This window comes from Condylostylus longicornis, unplaced genomic scaffold, assembly GCF_029603195.1.
Source record: "Condylostylus longicornis isolate FDR11 unplaced genomic scaffold, ASM2960319v2 ptg000179l, whole genome shotgun sequence".
In the NCBI taxonomy this organism is placed as follows: Eukaryota; Metazoa; Arthropoda; class Insecta; order Diptera; family Dolichopodidae; genus Condylostylus; species Condylostylus longicornis.
The window spans coordinates 50,192-74,687 of record NW_026578147.1 but is presented as its reverse complement, the minus strand read 5'-3'; the positions used below and the strand labels follow the sequence as shown (position 1 = coordinate 74,687).

General features: G+C 28.9%; 1 protein-coding gene across 1 annotated transcript in view; it reads left to right on the top strand.

Annotated features, from left to right (window-relative positions):
- LOC129616309 (uncharacterized) overlaps positions 1-24,496 on the top strand; it is a gene marked incomplete at its 3' end in the record, with an annotated part of 141,574 nt that overhangs the window by 76,645 nt on the left and 40,433 nt on the right. The window contains exon 3 of the mRNA XM_055531905.1: positions 2,962-3,015. Coding sequence (XP_055387880.1) covers positions 2,962-3,015 — 54 coding nt within the window. The remainder of the gene's footprint in view (positions 1-2,961; positions 3,016-24,496) is intronic.

Below are 24,496 nucleotides of genomic sequence, written 5' to 3'. Positions count from 1 at the left end.
CAAGCATTGATCCAATAACCTTCTGGCTATGAGACTACCACGCTAACCACTAGGCTACGCAGTACCTTGAATTTCCCTTAATAATTCTATATTTTATTCATATATCGTATAACTCATCAAAAACCATCATATTTTACATTATATATATATAGCTACTTCTCAGGTGGTAAAAAGTACGGGTACTTCTAGAAGGGCTAGAGACATGGGACAAAAGGCATTAGGTAGAATTTTGCCTCTAGGGTCCCAGAAAAAGCAAGGATTCCACCCGTCCGGCCTCCCCCTTCACCCCCTCCCAAGATGTTTTGTAACCGTTTTTTACAAAATGGTTTTACATCCTGTAGGGGTAATTTTTTACTTACTTTTGGAAGTATTAATATTGTATATAAATTCATTTTTGGAAGTGTGAGTTAGAACAAAAAATGAAAACTTTCTTAAGAAAATTGTTTTAATAAAATCTACATTGTTTTATAATAAGTGTGTACATATGAATTTAGTTGTGCATTCTTTTCGGGATCTGTTGCAACATGTATTAGAAAGCAAAACATAAGTTTACATTAAACTCCTTGACAATATATTTTTAGGGTAAAATTTTATAAGATAATGTTATTCTATTGCATTAAACTTTTTAGGTAAAAAGTAGGGTAAAATTTTTAGAACGGAAACTCGCTGATATTGATTTGGTAAGGGTGAAGGTTTTTTAATTTTATTTTAAAAAAAAATAAAATTGTCAATAAAAAAAGTTGATCTGGCAAATCGCATTTTGCAGGGTTCGAACCTGAGACTTTTCGCATAGAAATCGTATGCAATACGTATTACCCTATATACGTTAGTATTGGTGTTAACTCATTCTACAGTCACGCGTTTTATTCGCATGTATTATAAACTCCAAATACATACGTGCATGAATTGTAGTTTATAATTAACAATAATTTATGGCTAAAAGTGTTTATTGTAGAAGGTATTTTACGATTTTATGCGACATAACTCAAAGTGAAGTTTTAAAATAAATTACTCAAAAGGTATTAGATTTCAAAGGAACTAATTATTTGTTTAATTATGTATTTTTAGGTAATTATTTCTCAGAACTTTTTTATTTTAAGTTTTAAGTTTTATCTTATTATTTATCAGGAAAAAACATATCTATATCTATATTATGGGTGTGTTTTTGAAGAAATAAAGTAAACTTAAAATATCTCAGCCACAGAATGGAACACAATTTCAAAACTACAGGCATCATACTTGCAAGGCTTGCAATGCAAGCACACACGACTAGTTATGTATATTACCAAATTTAATAAATTTTCTCAATATTTTTTTTTCAATAGGTATCAGTAAAAAACTACACTACAGGAAAAAAATCTGATGTGATCAGCACATAACCGACCGCAATGTATATTGTGTAGATTAGTAATAGTATTCCAAAAGATTATGAAATCGCGTTTTAAACACTTCTTTACAACTTTAAGGACACTTAAAGCTTTAAGTTAACATACTTTAATAAGCTTTTAGTTAACATACCTAGAAATTTTAGTTAACATACCTAGATAAAATGTAAATTTGGCTCTTAGGAGAATTTAATGATTTTACATTTTTTACTCTTAGGAGAGTAAAAAGTGTAAAATCGGCCCTCAGATCAATTTGCGAGTCCTGACCTTTCTAAAAAATTTGTAGATTCATTGTTTTAACACCTCGAATGAAATATTTAAATTTCAATGAAATCGGTTGATTAGTTGTCCTTATATACACAAAAATGTATATTTCGCCCATAGTAAACGTCCAATTGCTGACACAATGATTTGCTTCAAAAGTTAGGATGTACGCTCGGATGCTTATATATTAAATTTCAAGTAAATCTGTTGAACATTTTCTATGATCAAAAATGTAAAACAGCCCTGCTAAAATGTCCAGTTCCCGATTCCTAATATACATCCCAAAAGTGTATCAATTGGTACCACAGTCAAAGTTAACTTACATATAGAATTTCATCAAAATCGGTTCAGCCGAATGTGAGATACACGCGTGCACACACAGACTGATAGACGGACAGGTTACTAAAAATAGAAATCGATATGCAAAATTTGCTGTCAATATACCTTATTGTATACACAATGCGGTCGGTAAAAAAGAAAAAAGTTGTTATTTTGAAGAAATATGAAACTTCTAGAAGTCGCTTTTCCTTTACAATTGAAAAATGGTTATTCACAAATTTATACAAATAAAAAAAAATAACACAAATTTCCAAGAAATTTCTAGTTTTTAGAAAAGAAAACAAAAATTCTGACTTTTAGTTTGACGAGCTTTTATCTCAAAAACTATGGCTCAAATCTAATTCATTGTAAACAGAACATAAAGAGCAATTAATGGCCTGTAAAATTAGCCCGATGCTTGTTCTACATCATATTGTTTCATGTGCAGGAGAAATCTTATACTTGTGTTTTTCCAGGACCTTTAGGCTGTAGCTCGAAAATAGGTATATCTGCACCCCCCCCCCCTCTTTTGTACAGTTTTTTTCATCCCTAAAGTTATTTGCCACCTTATGCCAGACACCCTGAATAAATTAAAAAATATTTGTATAAAGTATAGACAAATAAATGAAAAGAACTATTTAAATTTAAAAAAATTAAAAAGACTATATATTAAATAAAATTAAATTCGAAAATTAATTAAAATTAAGAAAAATTAAGTTAATAAGATAGTTTTAACAAAATCTGTATGTATAAAAGAAATATAATAACAAAACAAAATTTCTAACAAAAATTTAATACATATGTAATAAATCTCTAAATACATATATTTTGTTTATGCAGCTTTGTGCATATGTAATTTTGAACCGCCTCCATATTATTCAACAATATAATATTATTTGCAATAAGACCTAGTTAATTTTAAAATTGTAAAAAAGATTAAAGAAAAAAAGTTATGCTTAGAAATAATGCTTTAATTTATTTGTCCCTTTTTCAGGGTGCTTGTATGTTGGCTCGCTGTGTTTAAGTGGAATGGAGTTTTGTTACGATGGTAAGATATGAATAACAAAATTATATTATAAGTATCTTTAGTTAAATAATTTTCAAAATCAAACGTAATAAATTTATATCTGATATAAATTTGCTTCTTCTTATATGCTATTATACATATATAATATATTAAGTGATAAAATTGATTAAAAATATATTCTTCACGGTACTGTAATAGCAATAATGTTGTTGGTCGGTGATGTATAAAGATATTTATTATATATACAGGAATTTACCCTAAATATTCAGTTCATATTGCAGTATAGACAATATGAGCCGAGAATATGTAAAATGTTATGAAAAAAAACTTTTTTCGAGAAATTCTGGAAAAATTTCGTGATCAGGAATAACATGGACTTGATGTTAATCTATTGTGAAAACTACTCATATAACGATCAAGTTTTTATTTGATATTCAAAATTAATGAATATTTTTGTATACTAGTTTAATTATTGACGAGTGTAGTTTTATATAATAAAATTGATATTCTAGAAAAAATTTGTAAAAAGTAATATTATGAACAGCAGAAACGGTTTACATAAAACGGCAATCGGTGTTCCAAATTTTTAGCATATTAAAAGCAAACAATAAGAAGTTAATATTCTGATTCTGTTAATATAAATTATACATAATTATTTGCAATATATTCTACATCAACAATTGACTTTTGATCCTGTGTTTTAGAATTAGTTTGATTTAAGAACTAAATTTTCTAAATATAAAGCTAGAATAAAATAGCTTAACTTTAATCAAATTAATTAAAATTTCCAATGAAAAATTTATTTAATTTGTTGAAAATTGCTGAATTAAGAACAATTCTTTTCTTTCTGGAACAGGCTTTCCAGTTAAATGTGATTCATTAAGTTTTTTTATGAATAAAAATTAGCGGGGAGATATATTCTCCGATATCATAAGGTACCAGTTACACATCAAATTAAATCTACTATAAAATCTGATGAGTGTTTACACTTCAGATTCTATTTATACTTTTAGATCAAACTTTTGAAGGCAATGTTTTTAAAATCTGTAATATATAAGCTAACAACAAAAAAACAAAAGCTAGCTGATCGTGGCAAAACTTTTTTAAAAATTTAGTTTTCGCCGTGTCATTTTAAAAAATCTAACAGAAAATCTGACGATAATCGGATATGTCAGACACATCAGATTCAAATTTAATCTTAGATCAAATCTGATATGTAATGGGAATCTGAAAATTCTGAGAAATGTGTTGTTCGTACATATTTTTCTCAGTTAATAAGCCTCAGTTATTAGTTAATAAGAATCTTAAACGCTAAACTATGTATCTGAACTTAGGTCTAGTTCACATAGTTTAAATATGCTATGTATTCTAAACGAAGAGCATATGACTTACCTAGAGGATGTGGCTAAGGGAACGGCTAAGGTAAGGGAAATACTTGGATGGTCGTTTGTAAATTTGGTAAGACGTTCTTTTATTTATTTTAGGGAAATAATATTGTAATTGCGATTGACTTGAAAATATTGTGGAATTGAAATGACGAATGCAATGAAGTTTTAAGTTGTGGTAGTTGAATTACAGTGTTTATATTGTGGTTAAGGAGGAGTGCAGACGTTGTAGCAGTTTCTAAAAGTAAGAGTTAAGTTGTAGCGGTTTCGAAAAGGAGCGCCGGAGTTGTAGCGATGTAAGCGGCTGCTGTTGAAAAAAACTAAAATTTTTCTCTAAAAGCCCCCTAATTTTTTTTTAATTTTAATAAGAATATCCTATGGCTATCGGATAAAAGCAATATTTTTCATCATGGTAAAAACGTATGAAAATATTTCTTTTTTGAGAGTAGTACCTAGCTTACTGGGGTTTGAAAATGCGGAATCAAAAAAGTTTTGAGATGAAAAATTTTCTGAAGTTGTATTCAAAAAACAATTCTATAATTCTATATTCTATATTCTATGTTCTATAAAAGATAAATCGGCTAAGTAACATAGTTTAAATAATAAATTAATATATTTTTTTAAATGATAACGAAACTGTCGAAGTTATAATAAATTTATAGTTTAAGGAATACCCTATACAATTGAATAAATACAATCAAATTTCAGTTTAAATAAAAAAGTTTAATGGTTCAACTTCAAAAAAGATGTCCGGAGATTCCCTCAAATTAGGATATTATTGTAATACAAGTTGGACAAATCTACTACGCAGCCAAAGCGATCATTGACTTACTTGCAGCAATACCTGTTGATATTTTTAATTCCTGGAATAATATCATTAAACAAACCTTTTTATATTTTAATATTCAGTGTATCCACACACGTATATATTTTTTTTTACCTTCTCTGATTTGCGCATTTATTTTTCAAATATTTCGCTGAGTTTTTTTAATTGAAAAACTATTTCCAAATGAAATGAAGTTAGCTGTTCCATTACTCGTACTATGGCAACGTCCATGTTTAAAATAATTTGTTCTTTTTCATAAGAACCCCCAAAAAAAATATGTTTAACTTAAAATAATAAAACAACATTACATACATAATTACCCTTCCATTTAAAATAATAAAACTACATTTTGCAAGATTAGATAATATTAACATAACGTAATGCATTTTTCTTAGAATTATTTCTTCTATATGAAATATATTCAAGTTCATTCATAAGTAAAGTAAAATGTAATGTCCTTTTAATGTTTTCAATTTTTATTTCGATCGTTAATAAAAATATATGTTTTATAACTAACAATTGAGAATATTTCGAAATTCAAATAACGAATGTGAATCATTACTCACTATATAGAATATTAAAATTGTAATTATAAAATATAAATCAATTTCCTGCTTTAAATATTAAATTTCAATTCACATAAATAATTTGATGAATATATTGTAAGAAATTAGAAATTAATTTTAATCAAGTTTGACTAATACAGGAAATCGATTTGGTATAAAAATCCTAGAGCAAATAGTAAAAGGAGGTCAGTTCCTGATTAAACTTATTGCAGTGAATATTGTAAAGTAGTTATCAGTTATAATTTTTTACTGTTTCTTTTTCTTCTTCTCATAGTAATAAAAAATATAAAATTTTAGAAGAATAAAAATAAGGAAAAATACTGTAGTACTGATAAATTTTATATGTTAGTGCTCCTCGTAGTAGTAAAACGTCATAAACGTAATAATTAAAAACATAATATTTTCTCTTAAATTGAATTCAGGAATAACCAATGACTTAAGCAGTTTATATTATTAAATAAATGGTATATGAGCAACATTACGAATAAATGCAAACTATGTAAACATAGTATAAAAACTATATATAAAAACATATATATAAAAACTATATACACAATTGAAAACCGAATCCATAACAAATTCGTAGCCCGTGAAAAACTGGGGGTATAATTTAGAAACAAAAATTGCAAAATAGAAAAAATGGACACTAAAATGATGAAGCAGAAATCTGAAAAATGCAAAAATTGGAGTTTCAGCATTTAAGAACAAAATTTACATAAAACTAATGCAGCTGAAAAATTGTAGCATAATGCAAAGGTGATAAATAATCTTTTGAAAAAATAATTCAAAAATTTTTAAACGATTATGTCGATGAAGAATTTATTCTATTATTAAAGAATATAAGATGATGTTGCAGTCATTCTTCGGAATTCTTTTCTACATAGTACATCATCCAAACTTTAAAATAAATGTGGAATTTTTTGCTGAATATGCTAATTTTGCTTCTAATTATTAAAATAATCAAATTAAAGCTATTCAAACATAAATGAGGGTAATTTTAAATTAAAAAGATATTCATTCTGCTTATGACGAAATGGTTGAAGTGATAGCAGGAAAAAGGCTTCCAAGAGAAAGACACTTTAGTATAATTTGTTGGAGTAAAAATAAATGCAAATATGTTTCGACCAACAGCAGTGTATATATTTATATGTACTTCCAAGTTCCGTAAAAGAAAAATAGCCAGCATTATGGTATGTGGTAATGGTGAACTCTGTTTTTAATTATCAGACCTGAGAAACCGGCATCTTATAATATAATTGTTATATCAGGAACGAATATCAATTTAAATAACGGAAGCTTGAGCAGATACCTGAATTTGAAAAAAATCAATGTTAATGTGAGTGCAATGGTTTTGGATTCAATTTGAATTAAATAATTTCGAAATACTAGGACCACTTCATTTAACGAGAGAGAAGGTCATCAATATTTATCGTTATGTTTACATAAAGGTTTTATCTAGATCACTTAAAAGCTCTCTTACATCACATTACAACAGGATTTGTAAATTACCTAACGAAAGCGACTATATTTTCAAATATTCAAATTATCTACAAATGAAAACACCATTTGCAATATAGCAACGTGTAAGAGCATTTAAACAAATAAAAATAAGCGCTCCCGATGCCGGTCAACCATTCGTTTGATGATAAATTGTATAATAACGTATAATACGTGGTATTAAACTTTGCAAGAGAGTTCGTTCTGTTATTGTTTTAAATTTGCAGAGAATTATTCAAATCATCTTATTTAAATATGATTTTGATATAAAGTCGCTAACATTGATGATGCTTGAAAGAAGTGACAGAAGAAGTTTGTCTATTTACGGTATCCCAATGAATATCTCAATGAATATTCTGATGATTAAACAAAATTACACAATCCGTTACCACGTCAGATTTATTATAATCAATATTTAAGAAAAGATTATTTTAAGATGCTGATAACAGTCATGCAGGTTAAGTGTGGAATACTTTTAAATCTCGAAAAACAGACATGCTAAATATAGAACTTTATGTGATTTAGACCTCCGGTTAATTCTTTAACGGCATCAGGTATTTTTTAGCGACTCTATTTAAATATACAAACATAAAATTAGAATTATTTAGTATAAAAATGCACAATTTTATCAAAAATGCAATGCATGAAAGAATTGTCAATTCTTGTTGGTGTCAATTCAAAATTTCTTTGCGTCATTCTCTCGGCACATATATTTCGGGATATACTTATATCTCTTTATATATTTAGATGTTGTAAATTTTTTACGCTTATGCTATGAATTTTTTACGCTTTTGGTCCCCAACTGATTATATCTTGGAAGTTAAAATTCTGATCATTTAAATGAAATGTGTAATGACTTACCATCTCGGCCGGTAGAACAAATTCTTTCTGGAAAAAATACCTGCAAATTACTTATAACATTGGAAAATAAATTATCGAATTTTTTATATATTATAAAAATCGTTTACAATTAAAAAAATTCATAGGATTTTAAAATTTTAGTAATCTGATTGAAAAATATTCGATTAAAAAATGTATTGATGTGAATACTTTGCATAGACAAAATTCTAAAACTGAATTTGCAAAAAAAAAATTTTAAAAAGTAAAATAATTCGGTTTATGGTACAAGACCACGTTTGTTGCGATCTTTTATCAAGTTGATACTGCTGGTATTCATTTAGACTTTTTGTTGTAATGATTATTTTGATTTTCCTTCTGATACTGAATGTTTTTGAAAATGCAATACGCGTTACCATTTCTAGAAGTAAAATAAAGTTTAGCTAAGACAACAGAAAGACAAAGTTGTAAAAACTACAAATTTTTATTTGTAAAAGTTCTAAGATTGTTGTATATTTTTATACCCTGCACTTCGTGAAGGGTATATTAACTTTGGTATGGAGTTTGTAACTACTTGAAGGAGTCATCTGCGGTATGGACATATATATATATTCTTGCTCAGCGTAAAATTCTGCGTCGATTTAGACATGTCCGTCTGTCCGTCCGTCCGTCCGTCCGTCCGTCCGTCCGTCCGTCCGTCCGTCCGTCCGTCCGTCCGTCCGATCGCACGATAACTCAAAAACGAATAATGCAATCGACACCAAACTTTCACAAGTTTTTTCTTTTGTGCCAAGGACGAGCCCTATTGTTATTGGACTAATTCGGACAACGGGTTCGGGTAGCTGCCATACAACTCAAAGAGTTTATTTTAAATATTTCAAAAACTAATAAAGCTATAAATATAAAATTTTGTATACATGTGTCCAATTATATTCTACACATGCTCTAGAAATTGTAATGGGATAGCTGCACCGGTTCGGGTGGCTGCCATACAACTCCAACAGCAAATTTTTTATATTCGGCAAAATAATAAAGTCAGATTCATGAAATTTGGCAGTCATGTGTCCAATTATAGGTCAAATATACTTCTGAAGTTTTAGAGGAATTGCTTTACAGGTTCGGGTACCTGCCATACAACTCCAGAAGCTAATTTTAAATATTTGGGAAAATAATAAAGTCAGATTCATGAAACTTGGCAGTTGTGTGTCCGATTATAGATCAGATATATTTGTGAAGTTTTGATGGAATTGTTTGACAGGTTCAGGTTCTTGCCATACAACTCCAACAGCAAATTTTTTATATTCGGCAAAATAATAAAGTCAGATTCATGAAATTTGGCAGTCATGTGTCCAATTATAGGTCAAATATACTTCTGAAGTTTTAGAGGAATTGCTTTACAGGTTCGGGTACCTGCCATACAACTCCAGAAGCTAATTTTAAATATTTGGGAAAATAATAAAGTCAGATTCATGAAACTTGGCAGTTGTGTGTCCGATTATAGATCAGATATATTTGTGAAGTTTTGATGGAATTGTTTGACAGGTTCAGGTTCTTGCCATACAACTCCAAAAGCTAATTTTAAATATTTGGAAAAATTATAAAGTCAGATTCATGAAACTTGGCAGTCATGTGTCCAATTATAGGTCAAATATACTTCTGAAGTTTTAGAGGAATTGCTTTACAGGTTCGGGTACCTGCCATACAACTCCAGAAGCTAATTTTAAATATTTGGGAAAATAATAAAGTCAGATTCATGAAACTTGGCAGTTGTGTGTCCGATTATAGATTAGATATATTTGTGAAGTTTTAGATGAATTGCTTGACAGGTTCGGGTACCTGCCATACAACTCCAACTCCAGAAGCTAATTTTAAATATTTGGAAAAATAATAAAGTCAGATTCATGAAACTTGGCAGTTGTGTGTCCGATTATAGATCAGATATATTTGTGAAGTTTTGATGGAATTGTTTGACAGGTTCAGGTTCTTGCCATACAACTCCAAAAGCTAATTTTAAATATTTGGAAAAATTATAAAGTCAGATTCATGAAACTTGGCAGTCGGATGTCCAATTATAGGTCAGACATATCCGTGAAGTTTCTATAGAATAATTTCACAGGTTCGAGCAATTGCTGCACAATAACGAAAGGTGCAGGGTATAATTCAATCGGTTTATACCGACTGAAACGTTTTTACTTGTTTTAAGTTTCAAAAATGAAACAGCAATATAAAATATTTAGCACGTATAGTATGTATTTCAGTATCAAACACACTACGCAATTAATACTAAGTTAAAACTGTTTCTGTTTTAATTAATTTATTTTATTCATCTTGAGTAATAATATTATTAATTAGAATTATATAGATAGAAAATTATAATGATCATTATAATTTTAATGAAATTAAAATTATAATGATCATCTACTTAAATACTATAAAATTAACTAAGCCAGAATGTTAAAATTAAACGCATCTTTAAAAACATAAACTCCAATATGATTAAAATAAGTTTTACATTGCTTATTATTATTACCGACCGTATTGTGTATACAATAGGTAGGTTATGTTATGGCAACAAATTTTGCATATCGAGTTTTCGGTGGGAACGCACTTCTCCATAGTAGGGAAGTGTAAGTGAACTATTTTTAGCCACCTGTCGGTCTGTCGGTCTGTGCATGCGTGTATCTGAAGTTAAAGAGAAATAATCAACCAATTTCATTGAAATTTAATATATGAATTCCTCGTATTAAAACAATGAACATATATTTTTTTTGGAAAGATCAGGGCTCGAAAACGGATTTGCGGGAAGATTTTAGATTTTTCACCATATCTACGGAACGAATTTATGGAATTTCTTGAAATTTGATATTTGAGTTCTGGTTGTTACCGAAAATAACTGGCGAGTATTTTAGAGTATTCGGGTAGCACAAAGCGAAGTTCAACTAAGAGCCAAATTTACATTTTTCTAGGTATGTTAAATATAAGCTTACTAATGTCCTAAAAATTGGAAAGAAGTATTTAACAGACATTTTTATAATATTCTGTAATATTTTCACTTAACTAGATAATATACATTGCGGTCGGTTATGTGCTGACCACATCAGATTTTTTTTTTTTTGACTTGTACACATATACATTGTTATGATCTAAAATCCACTACCACATTTCGTCGCCGTTCACATATTTATGGATATGATCATATATGGATATTATTCATATAATATCTCAATACTTTTCATTTTAAAACGCGGTAGACTATACAAAAAATTTTCGTACATTTTTATGATGTCAAAAAAAATTATTTTTATCAAACAACCATGAGGTGCTTTTAATAAAATAAAAAACTTGTATAGAACTTATAAAAATTTTAATATAGAACTTAGAGAAAAATTTTAATATGTTTCAACAGCAAAAAATTTCGACACCACAGCTGCTGCACTCCACCCCTTGCTCCTACAAATTACTACCACACAACTGAGATACAATCCCATTTACAATTATTTCCTCCAAGCAGTCATTACCATGGGCACAATTGCATTTATAATTTTTTTTTCTAAATATTTCACATTTTTTCGTATATGTATGTCAAATAACATTATTGTTTCTCACAGATTTTTGTCAATTTTAATAGTCGAATTACATACCTAACTTTTATAATTTCTTTGTTAAACTAAATTGCTGAACTAACATAAAATATAAATCAATACTGTAGAAATAATGGATAGATCAGAATAAATCTTAAGTTAAGTGATTTAATTAAACTTTTGAATTATAAATAAATAAAGGATATTGAATTATAAATAAATAAGGCAATTGGCGCTGTCGGTAGGATCGGTAAACGTTAGATAGTTTACATCGAATAAGTATACAACAGCTTATTGTATAATTTATTTAATTCGGTACGCGGTGTTCAAGATGGCGAATGTAGTGAAAGTTAAAAATTGTGGCTCCTGCTCAAAATATATAAAAAAAAATGAAAAAAATATTCTATGTGATGGAATTTGTAAAAATCGCTTCCACATCTCATGTATAAATTTGGGTGTTGAAGATCACAAGAAGTTGATGAAAGATGATGGGATGTCCTGGTTTTGTAAAGGATGTAAAATTCATCGTCGTTCAACCTTGACAATGAACAATCACCTTGGAACTCCTCAAACACCTAGTGAAATAAATAGCAGACATACAAATATTTTCGAGAATATGTCTCTAGATGAGAAAATTAACAAGATTCTTGAAAAATTAGAATACCACGATACGTGTTTCAATGATTTGAATAGTAATCTAAATAAAATTAACAACATTGTAGATGAATTGATCGAAGAAAATATGAATTTGCGTAACGAAAGTATGGTACTATTTAAAAAAATAGACAAAAATATTTCTAGTATTAAAGAACTTAAGCAAGATAAATTTAAAAATACAATTGAAATCTGTGGTATACCAGATAATATAGCAGATAAAATGGAGGTAAAAAAAAATGTTTTTAAATTGCTGAATATAGATGTTAGTGAGGGAGAAATGTATAATATACCCCTGGAAAATAAATATAATAAGAATTTAAAACTGCCAAAAACTATCATAATTGATTTTAAAAATTCTGACATAAAATCGAAAATAATGTTAGCAAAGAAAAATAAACAAATTAAACTTTCCTCTCTAATTAGGGATCTTCCATCTAATACAATAGACTCATACGTTTTTATAAATGATAAACTTACAAAACATTTTAATTATCTTTATAAAAAAGCTAAAGATCTTAAAAGACAAAAGAAAGTTAAATATGCTTGGGTAAGGGATGGCAAGATTTTTGTGAGGAGAGAGGACAACAGTAAGGTTGTCAGAATATTTATTGATTTAATGTCTTTCAATGACATCACTAACTAACCTAAATGTTGATTATCGTTTGCCGTTTTACCCAAGAAATCTTCATATAAATGAATTTGAGAATTTAACTTTTTCTAATCACAAAAACTTAAAAATTATGTATGCTAATATTAGAAGTTTAAAAAACAAAACAGAAGAAATACTTTACTTACTAGATAATACAAAATATATATTCCATATTATTGTTTTTACTGAAACGCTGATGAAATAGATACTGTCCATATTCCTGGCTATGAAAAGGTACTTAAAACAATAATATGGAATAAAAAATTAAATAAAAAATAAAAAATACCTATAAACATTTGTTAAATAAATTTACGAAATTAAAACAAACAAAAAAGAGAGAATTTTATGCAAGAAAATTTAATAATTGTAATAACGATTCTAGAGAAACCTGGCAAGTCATAAAAGAAGTAGTTATGAACAAGAATACTAGATCAGCTAATAAATTTATTAATGAAAGTATGATAGATTCTGATAAAATTGACAAATTGAATAACTTTAATCAATATTATTGCACAATAGGAGGGACTCTAGCTAATAAAATAATAAAAAACACATTTTTTTCAATAGTAAAAGCTAACCACCAATTCAAATTCAATAAGGTCACGTATAGGGATGTTATAAATTGTATAAACAACCTAAAAAATTCAAATTCAACTGGCTAAGATAATATAAACACCAGGACAATTAAAACATGTAAGAATGAATTAGTACCCTATTTAAGATCTTTAATAAACTCTTCGCTGGAAACTTCAACATTTCCACAAAACCTTAAGACCGGTAAAATTGTGCCTATTTTTAAAAATGGAGATGTTGACAACGTGAGCAATTTCAGACCAATAGCAATATCATCCATGTTAAGCAAAATCATTGAAACACTTGCAAACGGTCAGCTTACTGACTATTTAGAAAAGTTCAATATTATAGCACAAGGCAGTATGGGTTTCGTAAAAAATCAAACACTGAAACTGCTTTATTTGACTTAATAAGTTTAATACAAGAAAAAATACTTATAAAGAAAAAAGTAGTAACAGTATTCTATGACATAACCAAAGCCTTTGATTCAGTTGATAGGAATATCTTGTTAAAAGTTTTATATGGCATCGGCGTAAAGGGGAACTCACATAAATGGTTCAGAAGTTACTTAACGAATAGAACCCAATTTAAAGAGTTTGAAAACTTAAAAAGTGACATTAAAAACGTGGAATTTGGAGTAATCCAAGGTAGCTCATTAGGTCCCACCTTATTTCTTATTTATACAAATGAAATAGCTAACTTACAAACTTATGGTAGGATATTTATGTATGCTGATGATCTGGCCATTGTTTACGCTGAAGATGATTTTATCGAATTGGAAAAAAAAATAAATTTAGACAACGAAAATATAATAAATATAATAACAAAGTATAAATTAACTATTAATGTAGAAAAAACCAAATATATGATTATCAAAGCTCCTGAACATATAAGTTTAAAAATAATTTATAACAATAGGAAAATAGCAAGGGTTGATAATTATAAATATCTGGGAATCACAATCGATGAAGAACTTAATTGGAATCTACATGTAAATGAAATCCATAAAAAGTGTAGAAGAGTTGCTGGAATATTTAGAAAAATATCAAGTATCATCCCAATGAAGGAGAAAGATCAATCTATTACAGCCTGTTTCATAGCAATATTATATATGGTCAAATTGTCTGGGGTTCAACAACAAGGCAAAATATAAAAAAATTACAGATTTTGCAAAACAAAGCCATAAAGAACCTGTATAATCTGGATATAAGGACCCCGACAGATAGTTTGTACAAAGATTATATTATTATGAATATAGACAAACAACATAAACTGTTACAAGCTAGACATATATACAAAATAGTAAACAATTTAATCAGAACTAATTCAACACTGCGCCAAGGAACTGACATACATCAATACAACACTAGAAATGCCGAAAAATTTAGAACTTCTAGCGGAATACCTAACATATGTAGTAACTCCATAAAAGTACCACCAGCTATTAAAGAACAAAATTATAAAACATTCAAAAAAAAAATATCAAAATGTATTAGCTTAAATTCAAAATCAAATTTGTATTCCTTCTTTTTCTTGTTTTAAAAATTAAATTCATCTCATATTAAACTAACACAATAACTTTTTGAAAAATATTAAATATCCTTGTATTAACATTATAATTTTTTATTAACATTATAATTAATAAAAAAAAAAAAAAAAACAATATTGAAAAACCACGGTATTTAAAAACATAAAAATCACAAATTAAATTTATACAAATTTAAGACTTTGAACTTATAAAGTGAATGTTGTTTTAAAAGTGTGATACAAACTCAAAAAAATTTATTTTAAAGTGTAATGTGTGTTGTGCTACAAATCAACGGATTATTGATTAGCGAACTACAGTGTCAAGGGTATATTGGTGCTGGTTCTGGTAACAACCCTGCGGATTGCGGACTTTAACTTGGACTTCAATCCTTTATATACCGATCTAATTTGTAAAGTATCGATAGGTCTGAGATTAATGCTGGTAGAGCTAATGTAAGTAAATTTATTATCATTGATGCAATTTCACACAAATTTTTACACAAAATTTTACACAAAATTAATGAAAAGAATATAAAACATATAAATTTTTAAATAAAACTAGAAATATATTTTTTATTAAAATAAAAAAAAAATGTAAAAATAAATAAAAAAATTAAATCATATATAAAAAAAAATCAATCATACATATTGCAATTTTATATACATATAAGTTTTCAAATATACATATAATATAAACAAAACTAAATTCATGATAATTAGCCGAAACGGGACACCATATCCAAAGGCAACCATTAACATAGATAACATTCTTGTGGAACGCGTTACCAGCTTTAGATATCTCGGGTGCCGGTTGACGGAAAAATGGACCTGTGAACAAGAAATACGGTGCCCAATCGAGATTGCAAGAAGTGCATTTTGCAAGTTCGAAAAGGTTTAGATTTAAATTTAGGATTACGTTTACGCTTCATGAAATGTTACATTTGGTCTATTTTATTATATGGCGTTGAGTCCTGGACGTTGAAGGTCCCGCAAATCAACAAATTGCAGGCTTTCGAAATGTGGCTATATCGACGAATGTTAAAAATTTCGTATGTGGATCATGTTACGAACATTAAAGTCTTGCAACGCATCAACACTCAACGAGAACTATTATCAAATGTAAAAAGAAGAAAAACGGCGTATTTTGGACATATAATGCGTGGCGAAAAATACGAGCTTCTACAACTGATAGTTCAAGGGAGAATTGAAGGCAAAAGAGGTATTGGAAGAAAACAGTTATCATGGTTGAGAAACATCAGGAATTGGACTGGCATTTTCAACATAGGCGACTTAATGCATGTGGCGACGAACTGTGAAGAATACAATAACATCGTTGCAAGAATATAACAACAACAGCAATCGCCAACGACATATGACGGCTAACATCCAGAAGTGGATAGGCACATTAGAGAGAGAGATAAGTTTTCAAATGAAATTAAAATTAAAGTCAGACAAAAAAATTGCAAAATTAAATGAGAATTTTCCCGGCACCTTATCCAAAATTCAAATCCAGAAATCTTGAAACTAATAGCGAAAATTACAGTTTAACATTAGATTTAACAGATTTATTTAAAAACAAGACTTTTGATATGGCTACAAACTCTGCTCCAACTACCACTACCTCAGATATTTTTAACTCTTTACGTGTACCTGATGCCATTAAGGATCTGCCACAATTCCAAAGCAATTCCAAACTTTTGTTCGATGTTATTAATAATGTGGAAGAAATCCTTTAACTAATTTCGTGTACACAAGGTACACCGTACTTCAATCATTCACTTAAAGCAATTAGCCAATGAAGTTTTGAAAAAGGAATGTAACGTCTCTAGATTGGGATAGTATAAAACGAAATCTAATATTACATTACTCCGATAAAAGAAATGAGACTTCCCCCGTTCGAGATCCGCATAGCTTAAAACAAGGAAATAGGACGGTTGAAAATGTATAAAGACGATTCAAATGTTGTCAAATCGTATACAGAAATGTGTCTGAACACATTCTTGGCGGGACTAAGAGAACTACTTGGGTCCATAGTGAGAGCCATGAGACCTGAAAGCTTAGCAGTAGCTTTTTAATTTTCATATAGTCGACTGGAAGCACATTATCCTAAATCAGCTTCCACACATAAAACCCACACACCCATACAGAGATATAATATAGCTACAAATAACAGAAACAATTTTCAGAAATATCATTCGGCGAACAGAAATATCAACGGCGATTTTTAACAATAGAAATTTTAGTAAAAATCAATTTAATTAAAATCATAATTTCCATAATAATCAATCTAATTCAATAAATCAATTCTCTAAACTAAATCAATTTTCAAGACCAACTAATCATTTCCTAAACCCGAACAAATGGACATTTCATCTGGTAATATAAATTTCCGCAAACCTTCTCAAAGTAATTTCTTCAGGCAAACAAACCAACCTACATTTACAAGTAAAGAACTTTTCAATATATCCTCATCTCCCTATCGAAATTTAGACCAATATTACAACCAAAATTGTCAGGAATTTGGGACCCGAAATTGACGACACAAATTTTCGTCCCACAACCTCGAAGAACCAATCGGATACATAGATATCAACTTCCATATGTTAACTCTCTTTTTGGAAGACCTTCAAAATTGCTATAAACACAGATTCATTTTTATCTTTCATAAATCCTTAATATATAAACCCAGAAGACCTCCAAAAAACAAACCCTATAAAAATTAGAACTATTTTAAATTCTTATAAATTAGACAAACAAGTTACATTACCAAAGTTTATTGAATTCAACCAACCAGGCAACACAACCTCCCTCATATTTAAATTTCATAATTATTTTGATGGTTAATTTGGCCTAGATTCATTGACATCCTTGGGAGCCACTGTAGATCTTTCAAGCAAAACAATAAACACTAGGAATTCAAAATTACAATTACTATTTAAACCTTCATAATAATAATTTCATGTCGAATAAATATAATCATAGAAACAAACTCAAAATTAGTAATTAAAGAACCGTAGATGTGGAAAATGGAAATATTTTCATAAATAAAACAGAAATAGGGCCAGAGTTATACATCCTCGAGTGAATTTACAATTATCGAGATTGTTATAGTTACGTCAAAGTCTTCGAATAAAAATCACACCATCTTCTTGCAACAACCACTATAAGTGTCTCCGTACCAATCTGGTGAATTCATCGAGATTAACAATTTTAATGTTGAATGCCCTTCCAATTCTTTTTCTGCTTTTATAACTAATTCACTTAGGACTTTTCACCTTAATAGGGAAGAAAAGAATCTACTGATGAGTACCTGTAAACAATATGACGATATATTTTATAACGAGAACAAAACTTTTACTAATCAGGTTAAACACAGAATAATGACAACCGACGAACAAAAAAACAAAGACGAAATATCTTAAATTGTCAAGAAATGAGCGACGACGGCAACCTGAGAATATAAAAATTGACGAGTTGGAAATTCAGGGAATCGAAAAACTTAAATATCTTGGTGTTCTATTGTGCAATGATAGCGGTATGCGAAATTGCATACAAGAAGGACTTCAGGCGGGTAACAGATGTTACTATGCACACAAAAAACTAATGAAGTCAAATCTGCTATCGAGAAAAACGAAATATAACGTTTACAAAACGCTCATTCGACCAGTAATAACATACGGCTGTGAGACGTGGTCCTTAACATCAAATGACGAAAACTATCTTCTCAGATTTGAAAGAAAAATATTACGACAAATATATGGACCAATTAGATTAAGCAATAATGAGTACAGAAGAAGATTTAACGATGAATTATATGCACTTACACAGAACGAAGACATAGTAAAGTTTATAAAATCCCAACGATTAAGATGGGCCGGACATGTCATAAGAATGCCCGAAAACAGAGATCAAATACAAATACTAAATGCAAGAACACTGCTAACAAGAGCAAGAGGACGACCAAGAAATAGATGGTTAGATGACATAGAATTCGATGCGAGAAAATTAGAAATTATAAACTGGAGGACGACTGCAAGAGATAGATCAAATTGGAGGGAAATAGTGAAGAAGGCTAAAGCTCATCAAGGGCTGTAACGCTATAAGAAGAAGAAGAAGAATGACAACCGACGACATTTCCATTTATACGAAATCATACAGGTATCCATTCATACACATTTTTAGGGTTCTAACATTCCTTGAACTGTTAGGGTACTATCGTAAATTCATAAAAGACTTTGTTAAAATAAACCATTAACTAAATATTTGAAAAAGGCAGCAAAAATAAGTTTTAGTGATAATTACATTAAAGCCTTCGAAAATTGTAAAAATTTACTCATAAACGACCCTGTCTTTCAATATCCTGACTTTTGAAAACCTTTCATTTTAACTACACACGCTAAAAATTTCGCGATGGGTGCTGTTCTATCACAAGTCCAAATTGAAAGTGATCTATCTAACTTTTATGCAAGCAGAACACTTACAGACTCTGAAATAAATTACTGAACAATAGAAAAAGAGCTGTTTGCTATAGTTTGGACGACAAATATTTTAGGCCATATCTATATGGGCGACAATTTAAAATCGTTACAGATTACAAGTCACCAACTTGAAGGATACTAACTCAAAACTTGTTCGTTGGAGACTCAAACTTGAGGAATTTGACTACCAAATAGTGTATAAGAAGGGAACACAAAATGCTAACACCAATGCACTTAGTAGAACTAAAATTTAAGAGCAACCTGAAAAAAAAAATTGAAGTCAATAACTCTGAAACACGTTCTCTTCAGAGCCAGAAAATGTTTCTACCATTCACTGTGCTAAGGAACACTATGATTACTGTATTCCTGTTTCGGAAAGGCCATTAAACGAATTTAAAATTCAAATCATATTAGGTAAAACTGATAAAAAACCATTCACATCCATAAAAAATTTAAATTAATTCGCTGTACTGAAACTTTAACAGACATTAAAGAAGATGATGAACAGGATAGAATAATATTAGACTATCACACAAAAAACAATCGTGGAGGTATTACGAAACTTTAGCATACTTGGAAAGACAAGTTTATTTCCCATTTATGAAACAAAAAATAATTAAAACTGTAAGTAATGAAACCTGCCAATTACTTCAATACGATAGACAACCTGTTAAACTAAAATTTGAAAAACCAGAAACTCCTTAGACATAAGCCGTATTGATGTATACACTATAAACAATAGATTCAACTTAACAATAATCGATAAGTTCTCAAAATTCCCCGCGGCTTACTTGATTAAATCGATTAAACATTTTATAAGCTTATACGGCGTCCAATCAAAAATTGTATGTGATCAAGGTACAGAATTTGCCGCAAATATATTTAAAGACTTTTGTAATCAATATAATATAAATTTGCATGATACATCCTTCCAACAATCTAGAAGTAATTCCCCAGCAGAAAGATTTCACTCTAGCTTAACTGAAATCTATACAATAATTCTGTACAAGTTCAAATATGCAAAAATGAAATATAGTCATGAAGACATTTTAACTGAAGCGATTATAACTTATAATAATGCCATTCATAGTTCCACTAAATTGACTTCATATGAAGTTTTCTATGGGAGAACTTCTAAATTTAACGTTGGTGTTCAATTTAGTAATAAATACGACTATTTAGAAAACTGAATGCATTTCAGAAACAATTTTAGTCGTCTATAAAAGCTTACCTAAACTACAACTCTACTAAAAATATAGAAAAACTAAATGCAAACAGGGAAGATTCAATTGATATTACTGAAAACGAAATAGTATTCAGAAAGGAAAATAGAAGAAAAAAAACTATCCCTAGGTTTAAGAAACGTAAAATTAAGAAGAATAATAAAGTAAATATAATCACTTACAATAACCAAAAAATTCATAAATATAAATTAAAAAGAAACCTTAAATCAACCAGAGAATGGAAATTCTTAACCTGCCAAATAATAACAGTATGCTCCTACTGCAGTTAGGTTCAGCTAGAATAATTCACATAATAAAATTAGATCAATATAAACGGAACATAATTAAATTACAAGAATCTCTATACACCTTTTAGACCGAACACTCACTTAACCCATCCCTTAGTATTACTAAATTAAAACTTCAAAAATTACAAGATAAACTTTAAACATTAATGCCAACATCTAGAATAAAAAGAGGTCTTACAAAAGAATAGGGCACAATAGTTAAAAGCATTGCTAGTAACATGGATGCCAATGATACTCAAAAATTAAATGAGAAGATTGAAGCCATAATCAAAAACGAAAATACTGTAAATAAAAATCAACTGTCAAAAAACTTATTTAATAATAATATGATAAAAAGATTTGAAAATATAACTAAGTATTTTTCAAAATCAATTGAAAAACAAAATCAGATCCGAAGAAGCTAAATTTAAATTTATTCAATATCTAAACCAAATAAACTATAATATTGAATTGCTATATGAAATAGCAGAAGCTGTAATTCTTGCTAAATTAAATATAATATCCAAACAAATTTTAAACCCTTCAGAAATTTCCGAAACTCGAAATAAATTTACAAAATGTAACTCTTAATTCTGATGAAAGTTATACGAACTTTTAAAATTTCAAGCCTATTACAACAGCACTAACATATTATTTAACACACAAATTCCTATAATTTTTTAAGAATCCTATTCCTTATTTCATTTAATTACACTATCAATCAATAAACACAAAACAATAATCACAACACCATACATAATTATCAATGATAATATTATTTAATATCTCAACACCAAATGTCCATATATAGAAAACAACTATTATTGTAAAAGTACTAACCATAAAGAGAAAGTAATAAATTCGAAATGCATAGGAAATCTCTTAAGTAATAAACCAGCTAATTGTGAACTACACAACGAGAAAAGCACATCGAAATTCTACAACCAGAACCTAATTTCATTGCAGTAGTCAACATTCCAGAAACCAAAATCAACACAACGTGTCTTATAAAAAAATATCAAAATTAAAGACACAATTCTCATTCACTTTAATAAATGTGAAATCACGATCAACGGCATAATATACATAACCGTAAACCACAATCATTGGGATGAAATCATTATTCATCCTGCATTATTCAACGAATTAAGTATCACATACAGAAATTCAAAATACAATTCAATATTCAAAAAACTAGAAAACTACCAATTCACAAAAAGCAACCATTATACGAAATTGATTTTTATGATAACAAATTATATTCAACATTTACCATAACTACAATTACATTCAACATAATCTGGGTAATTTTAATAATCATCGTTTAACACTATATCTACATAATCACCGATAGTCAACAACAGAGCTTCAATCAACACAACGCAAGTTCTTGCCGCTGAACATCAGAAACCTCAGTTCATCTGGCCGTAACTTCCAACTAAGAGGGGAGGAGTTACGTACACTCCACTACATAAACTCATATAATATAATATAACTTTCCTAAATTATTAGCATATAATATAAATTTCCTATACTATAAGCAATCATATTAAATCATATTACAATTACTTAGCAAATTAAAGTCACATGTTCTAAACATAGGTATTTAAAATAAATTATATGTTCGCATAAATACTTTAATCAAAAACGAATAATGCAATCGACACCAAACTTTCACAAGTTTTTTCTTTTGTGCCAAGGACGAGCCCTATTGTTTTTGGACTAATTCGGACAACGGGTTCGGGTAGCTGCCATACAACTCAAAGAGTTTATTTTAAATATTTTAAAAACTAATAAAGGTATAAATATAAAATTTTGTATACATGTGTCCAATTATATTCTACACATGCTCTAAAAATTATAATGGGATAGCTGCACCGGTTCGGGTGGCTGCCATACAACTTCAACAGCAAATTTTTTATATTCGGCAAAATAATAAAGTCAGATTCATGAAACATCACATGACTGCCATGTTTCATGTAATATTTCCAATTATAGGTCAAATATATTTCTGAAGTTTTAGAGGAATCGCTTGACAGCTTGGGGTACCTGCCATACAACTCCAGAAGCTTATTTTAAATATTTGGATAGCTCCCATACAAGTCTAAAAGCTTATTTTAAATATTTGGAAAAATAATAAAGTCAAATTCATGAAACTTGGCAGTTGTGTTTCCGATTATAGATCAGATATATTTGTGAAGTTTTGATGGAATTGCTTGACAGGTTCAGGTACTTGCCATAAAACTCCAAAAGCTTATTTTACATATTTGGAAAAATAATAAAGTCAGATTCATGAAACTTGGCAGTTGTGTGTCCGATAATAGATCAGATATATTTGCGAAATTTTAGTGAAATTGCTTGACAGGCTCGGGTACTTGCCATACAACTCCAAAAGCTTATTTTAAATATTTGGAAAAATAATAAAGTCAGATTCGTGAAACTTGGCAGTTGTATGTTGAGTTATAGGTCACATATATTTCTGAAGTTTTGGTGGAATTGCTTAACAGGTTCGAGTAGATCCCATACAAGTCTAAAAGCTTATTCTTAATATTTGGAAAAATAATAAAGTCAGATTCATGAAACTTGGCAGTTGTGTGTCCGATTATAGATCAGATATATTTGTGAAGTTTTGATGGAATTGCTTGGCAGGTTCAGGTACTTACCATACAACTCCAAAAGCTAATTTTAAATATTTGGAAAAATTATAAGGTCAGATTCATGAAACTTGGCAGTCGGATGTCCAATTATAGGTCAGACATGTCCGTGAAGTTTCTATAGAATGATTTTAGAGGTTCAAGTAATTGCTACACAATAACGAAAGGTGCAGGGTATAATTCAATCGGTTTATACCGACTGAAACGTTTTTACTTGTTATAATTTAAATTCACATTTTTTCCCTACCTGCGTTAATACGTAATTAAAAAATTTTTTTTTTAAATTTTTTAAATTTTAAATTTAAAGTCCGCCTCAAAGAATTTTTCCGAATTGCTTCAATCGGATCAACTTCAATTTAACTAATATGCTTTTCCTCAACTTATTTTCTATTGAATTGAAATTATTTTTTAGTTTGAAAAAAAAAACTATTAAAAAAACTACTTTTTGTTTGCTTAATATTATTTTCGTATATTATAAGAGAAATGAACAATTAAATGAATTTTTAACAATGCTTTAGAAATTTAGGCATGCTATAATTTTCGAACATACTTTTACTTTTTTTATCAAGAGTTAGTATTTGTTGGAGATATTTTGTATTAATTTTAAGTTAGCATTGATTATCTAAAACACCCAATATTTTTTTTCAATATGTATAGAGATTTTTCATTAAATTTCTCTTGAAGGAAAATATGTTTACAAAAATTGAGTTTGGCAAATTTACCATATGATTTTTTTTTGAAATTTAACTCATCACCCTTTTA